Source organism: Nematolebias whitei, chromosome 5, assembly GCF_014905685.2.
Source record: "Nematolebias whitei isolate Nwh7 chromosome 5, NemWhi1, whole genome shotgun sequence".
Classification (NCBI taxonomy): domain Eukaryota; kingdom Metazoa; phylum Chordata; class Actinopteri; order Cyprinodontiformes; family Rivulidae; genus Nematolebias; species Nematolebias whitei.
Window position 1 is genome coordinate 4,049,245 of NC_056502.1, and position 7,170 is coordinate 4,056,414.

At 42.9% G+C, this 7,170-nt stretch overlaps 1 protein-coding gene across 1 annotated transcript in view; it reads left to right on the forward strand.

Moving 5' to 3' along the window:
- The window catches only part of LOC119409233 (DNA-binding protein SATB1), a 72,011-nt gene that overhangs the window by 31,043 nt on the left and 33,798 nt on the right, over nt 1-7,170 (forward strand). Inside the window, exon 8 of the mRNA XM_037676078.1 lies at nt 3,390-3,602. Within this exon, the coding sequence (XP_037532006.1) occupies nt 3,390-3,602 (213 nt within the window). The remainder of the gene's footprint in view (nt 1-3,389; nt 3,603-7,170) is intronic.

The following is a 7,170-nucleotide window of genomic DNA, read 5'->3' on the forward strand; positions in this document are numbered from 1 at the left end:
TATATATATATATATATATATATATATATATATATATATATATATATTCCCACACTCTTGCATTATTCTAAACAATGTTTCTAAACTTTTAACGCTCTAAAAGAGACAGAATGTCACGATTTCCTTCTCTGTGCCTCCGCTGCTCTCAGCCACCTGCAAGCACTTTTGGCCACGCCCACTTCTCTGCTCTGCACACTGAACAGCTGATCAGCTGCAGCAGGAAGTTTATCCTGCAGTGTGTGCTGCGCAAATGTGCAGCAGGTGCTAAATAATCTAAAATGTATGTTAAATAAAATATCCATGCCGATCGTGCGGCTCGTCCGTCAATCAGCCAATTGTGTGTCACGTTCACTCTTTTTTTGAAAATCTGCGATATAGCGAGTCCGCGATAAACGAACCGCGAAGTAGTGAGGGACTACTGTATATCAAAACTCATGCTCAATAATGCTGATTAAAAAAAAAAAAAATCCTGAACCTCTTTAGCCTTAGCTTCCTCAGACGAGTCAGCGGGGGAGAGGGCGGACTCCAGAACCATCTCATCACCGTCAACCTGGTTCAATTCAAAAATACTTTATTAATCCCAAAGGGAAATTGTTTGTTGTTGTAACTCGTTATCCTCATTTCATTAAGAGATGATGGTTGACCCACCACGTAAGGTGCTGTTCATAAAACTGAGTTTGTTGTGGCTCCTCGGACTGATGGAAGTCTTTTGGATAAAAGATGAAACGTTTCAACAACTGGAAACATCCAGAGGACCTGACTTATCTTTGGATTAAAAGTATAGTTTCCTTAAATGGTTAAGATGGCCGAAGATTAAACGATGGTGGCCTTGGCCACCCTGGCTCCTCCACTGCACCTGCTGGTAAATAAAATTGCTTCCTCCACTCGTCAGGATCCATCACTTTGCGCTGCCTCTCCTCCTCATTTTAACTTCCACCCACTTGAATATCTTGCACCAGAAACATGAAGGTTTGCCTCCATCCCATCCAGAAAAACACTCGTCTCCAAAACTACAAACACTCACTGTTCAAATCCCTCAGCGATGGGGACATCTGCGCATCTACTCTGATCTGGAGCATGCAGTGACCCCAGAACCCTAAAATAAAAAGACGCTCGTGTCACATTTCAGAGGCGGACGCATCAGAAAGCCGCCACACAGGCAGAGTTTTATCTGCGGCTGATATGAGGAATTAGCATCGACGTGCCGCCGGAGAGCGCGCCTTTAGAGGATTATTTATTAGGTTTGTGTCTTTTCCACCCGCCTGTGTTAATAAACGGTGGGGGAGGGGTGTCACGCTGCGACACAAAGGCTGTTTTTTGTGAGGAAACAGATTGACCAAAGATAGACGGTCAGGGCTGGCGTAGAGCATTTAAGTCATCTAAAACAGGCGACTTCAGTCGTCTGACGACAGCAGCTCTAATCTTTAACCCGAGGCGTCTTTAAAAAAAGAAGTGTGTTATTCCATCACCTTGTTTTATGACCAAATCATACCTATTGATGGTGAGAGGAGCGCAGCCACGCTTCGCTCAGTGTGTGGCCGAGAGCTGATGAAAAGGCCCAATCACACACGGCTGATAATGGAGTCCTCGCCGCTCGTAATGATGGAATCGAGCGCTTTTCAAACGTAAACGGAGGATCCGCTGATTGCCCACTCAACAAGACGAGTTGTTGTAGCTGCACTTTTATCCAACGCAGCTTAAAGGAAAAACCTGCAGAGTTCTTTAAGCCGAGCGCCGTTCATGCAGAGACCTCGCAGACTGAGTGAAGTGTTGCTTTAAACCGTCTGACGGCAGAAGATTTCTGCTTCCAGCTGAAAAGACGAGAAGTTTGAAAATGTAAATAAATTTTTGAAGGTTACTGTCGCCGCTGCTCCACAAACACGTAAAAACCTGAACTAAAAACAAATGCCTGCAATGAGCAAAGATTAAATGTTAAAGCAATGTGGTCACCACGGTAACCACACACCTGAGTGTCACTCCCTGACTGCCAGGTTAATGAGAGGCAGACTAAAAAGTAAGCCTCAAGCACAGTCGCTGTGCTAAAATTACGTCTGATTTTTAAAATTCTTGAACTGTGAGTGACAGAAGACTTTTACAGAAGAAACCCTCGAGTTTTTACATTTCTGCTGGATTTTGTGTTGAACTGAAATATTCTTGAATCTATGGAAGTTCAGGTGTTTGTTCTGTCGTTTGAGCTACAGTAGCAATTATATGATGTACAGCAGTCCCTCGCTACTTCGCGGTTCGTTTTTCACAGACTCGTTCTATCCCGGTTTTTCAAAATAAGATTGGACATGACACACAATCGGCTGTTTGATGGATGAGCCGCTCGATCGGCATGACATTTTTATTTAAAATAAATTATTTTAAGTTATTTAGCACCTGCTGCACCTTTGTGCAGCTCACAGCTCTGGAGCTCCCTCTTGCAGCTGATCAGCTGATCTCCGCTCTGCCTCGGAGAAGTGGGCGTGGCCGAGAGCAGCCAAGGCAGAGAGCAGAAATCTTGACATGCTGTGCTCTTTTAGAGCGCTTCCGGTCCGATTCCGATGCCGACTGTTTAGTATCGACCGATCTGCTACAGAAAATCAGTGCTGAATTAACAAAATGGCTAAATCTTGTCATCTGGACCCGTTTCTGAAACAGGTCCAGATGACAAGATTTAGCCATTTTTGTTGTCTACCTAGATGTTTCAGCTTACAAACCTGTGCTGAATTAACTTAAAACATTAATTTTTTTTAAACAGACATGAATGTACTGAATTACAAATTTATTGAAAACTTTGCACCAGAACACTGACACACACCAAGAGCTTCACAAGCTCGGTCAAACATGTTAAAACGAGACAAATTAAATTTGTTCGGTCAGTACGCTAGCACATGAAGAGTTGGTACGACATCATCCGCTGTTGTTCAAACATTCTGTGGAAGTCTGTAAAGAATGAGAACTTAAACTGTAATTGTGTAAAAGCCGTAAAAGATTTTCAGATGCCGGTTCAGTCTCGTAAAGTCCAACTTGCTGTGCCCTGTTCTAACTCTGAGCCGTGTTCCTGCTGCGAGCTCTGAGCTGCCGAGCTCCAAACACGGATGGGATTTCTTGTGAGTTTCCTCCAAAAACCAGTTCTATAATTTTACCTGTTGCGGGTTTTGGCTAGTTTTGTCTGTCCGGTGCGACATACGGCCACCGAAGGTCAGAACAGGCGGCTCCAGATGGAGCTGCGTGACGAGATGCAGGACAAAAGTGAAAAGCAGAAAAAGCTGTTGGCAAAAGTAATAATAATAATAATAATAATAATAACACCGGACATCCCTGCAGCTTGATCGGTTTCTTCGGCAGCGCAGGAAGAGAAATCTCAGCTTCATGTTCTCGTTTTGTTGGGTTTCCTGGCGCAGGGCCTGCTGTCTGAGATTCTGCGTAAGGAGGAGGACCCAAAGACGGCGTCCCAGTCGCTGCTGGTCAACCTGCGCGCCATGCAGAACTTCCTGCAGCTTCCGGAGGCCGAGCGCGACCGCATCTACCAGGAGGAGAGAGAGCGGAGCCTCACGGCGGCGTCCGCCATGGGCTCGGCCCCGCTCATCAGCACCCCTCCCAGCCGACCCGTGCAGGTAACGGGCTCCTCGCTGCGGACGGGTTGGGGTTCTTTCAGGGTTCTTGCTGCAAACATTTCCTGTCATCGCCCGCCTGCAGCTCTGTTGTCCAGAGTTGATGGTTTGTGGAGCTCAGAACGATCTGATTTGTTGACAGAACCACCGGCGTGGCCTGAAAGAGGGAACTTAATGTGAGAACAGGATTCAGACTTTTGTCTTTCTGGTCTTTAACTTTCTGTCTGTTTTATCGCAGACCGACTGCTTCTGCAGACTTTGTCCTGTTTTAGTTGTTTTTACATCGAAACTTTGCTCCGACTTCAAAACGTTCAACTTTCCAACACGTTGTGATCGTTTCATTCAGAAACATTTTCCTCTTTGAAACCTTTAACAAACTGGCTGTGTTTTTGTCTTCTTATGCTATTGTAGCTTTTAGCTTTAGCTTTTGCTACTTTTAGTTTTTAGCTACCATGCTGCTACGTTTAGCTAGTCTTTTCATACTTTTAGCCTTTAGCCTTTTCATATGCTTAAACTGCCTTATATAGGCCTTAGCTTTTTTGCTAGTTTTTTGCTATTTTTAGCTTTTAGCTAGCATTTGTCTACTTTAAGCTTTTGATTTCCTTTTTGTCACTTTCAAATTTTAGCCTCTAGCTCCCATTCAATACATTTAGCTAGTCTTTTCATACTTCAACCTTTAGTTTGCCTTTTCATATTCTTACTGTTTTATTTTGGCTTTAGTGTTTTAGCTACTATTTTGCTATTAGATTTTAGCTAGTATTTGCCTACTTTAAGCTTTTGATTTCCCCTTTGTCACTTTTAGCCTTTATCTCCCTTTCTAATACATTGAGCTGATCTTTTGCTACTTTTAATGTCGAGTTAGCCTTTTCTATATTTGGCTTCAAGCTAGTCCTGTAATACGCTTCGCTAAACTTTTGTTATATCCAACTTTTAGATGGCCTTTTGCTACTTTTAGGTTTTAGCTCGTGTTCTGCTTCTGTTAGTTTTTTCAGCTTGTGACATCATTCATTGCTCAGAAATGAAGCAACATTGTTCTCTAGTTTAATTTTTAGCTTTAATATTCTGTGTTTTGTTACTCGACGCCGTCGGTTCTGAAGATGTGGATCAAATCACAGAACGCTGCTCCAAAGGCTCGTGTGAATAAAACCGAGCCCAGATGTTGGCCCCCAGGGCAGCTGCAGCGCTGAGCTCCTGAACGTCGAGCAACAAAAACAGCTCCTTCAACTCGCAGCGCCGAAGTTTTACTGCTGCAGAAATCATCAGTAAAACTGTAAATATTAGATTTAGTCTTAAATCAAGATTCTCTTCAGTTGGTTGGTCGTAAATTATTTCAGGGTTTATTTTATTTATGTAGTTTTAAAAGCTGCTCCAAAGTAAGATTGTTCACACATTTATGTTATAAAGGAAGAACTAGAGTGTAAATAAAAGTCTTAAAACTGGAGAAAAAAATTAATATTTACATAAAAAGTTGTGCATTCATGTCCCGTCTGATTTATTTAACCAAATACAAAAAAAAAACACCTTGAAACAGTCATACAATCAATAGATTTAAGCTAGTGGTCTGAACACTAGCTAAAAGCTAAAACCAGCTGAACACTAGCTAAAAGCTAAAACAAGCAGAACGGTAGCTAAAAGCAGCAGAACAGTAGCTAAAAGCTAAAAGCAGCAGAACGGTAGCTAAAAGCAGCAGAACGGTAGCTAAAAGCAGCAGAACGGTAGCTAAAAGCAGCAGAACGGTAGCTAAAAGCAGCAGAACGGTAGCTAAAAGCAGCAGAACGGTAGCTAAAAGCAGCAGAACAGTAGCTAAAAGCAGCAGAACAGTAGCTAAAAGCTAAAAGCAGCAGAACGGTAGCTAAATGCAGCAGAACGGTAGCTAAATGCAGCACAACAGTAGCTAAAAGCAGCACAACAGTAGCTAAAAGCAGCACAACAGTAGCTAAAAGCAGCAGAACAGTAGCTAAAAGCTGACGGTTGTAAAGCAATAAAACCACAATAGCAGGTTAGCAGAATAAGAGCATAATGAGCTGAACCTTTTCATACTTGAACAGTTAAAATGGCACAAAATGCTGACTCAGCGTTCACACAATAATTCACTCAGTGGTTCTTTTAGTCTTTCTGGTACTTGACAACATAAACTTAAACACCAAGATGTTAAATTTAAAGTCTCTGTTTTCAGAATACTCATCAGGCTGCACCGTTTTACTGACTGATACACCCAGCCTGTGTACTAGTACTACTCTAAAACTCTGCCACCAAGTTTTCCCTCTGCTGCTGCTCTGGTTCTCTTCCTACACATTAGCGTGTAAACGAGCGCAGCATCATCCCCACCCTCGCCACTCAGGTGAGAAGGCTGCACAGATGATGGATAATTTTTTGTGCTAATTTCGACCTTTCCCTGCGCATTAGGCAGCGCTAACAGCCCTCACCGAAGCTCGCTCAGTGATGGCGAGCTCCGTGAAAGATCAAACATCGTCTGGTCCCCAAATCTCTGCACAACTCTGGACTTTCTCTGTGGGTCTGTGTCCTTTCTGCGAGCAGTATGGGGCAACTTTCTAACCACTTAAGCCCATTTGAAGTGCGGTCAGCTGCGTCTGGGAGGTGAGAGAGGCACACAAAGGCTTCCTCTGTCCTGTCCTCCATGAATATTTGGCTTTTATTCAGGCACAGGTCCACCCATCTCCTAAACCGAGCCACGAAAGTGCCCCACGAAAAAAAGACTCTTCTTCTGAAGCGTGAGCACTTAAACTGCCCACAGTTTGTGTCTGCAACCTTATAAATACAGAAACAATTATAACTCAGTCAACTGTACAGATATTGATCTCAAATTTTGGTGTGGTAGTAGCTGAAAGTACTCCTTAACATGTACTTTGAGTGCTACATCTTTGTTTAAAACATTGGCACTAATTAATAGTACACAATGGACCGATGTCTGCATCTGCTTAAATTTTAAAATCAACCCAATTCAAGATGGCTGCCACAGCTAATATACCTTAACCCCCCGCCCCCCAAAAAACGGCTCTAACATTAAATTACAGATAAGGACGTAAGTTTATGAGGTAGTAGATGAGAGTCATCCTCAACACGTACTCTGAGCACGTCTCACATGATAATGTCTTGAATCAAAACTCCGTTTTTAAAAATGGCGGGCGACATGCATTCTGCTTTTATTTGATGTTAATAGAAGCAATTAGGTTCAAATCTAGAGTTATTAATCTGCCTGAAGCAAAGGTTGGGACTGTTCAGAGAGTCACTAATCATATCAGGTGCAGGAAATTATTTGGTAACAGATATAATCTAACAAAACTTTTCCAGCCTGTATGAAACCACTTTCTAAAAGTAGATCTGAGGTTAACGGTGAGGACAGACAGTAGATCTCCATGTTAACAGTGAGGACAGACTGTAGATCTCCAGTGTTAACAGTGAGGACAAACGGTAGATCTCCATGTTAACAGTGAGGACAGACAGTAGATCTCCAGGGTTGACGGTGAGGACAGACTGTAGATCTCCAGGTTAACAGTGAGGATAGACAGTAGATCTCCTGTGTTAACAGTGAGGACAGACAGTAGATCTC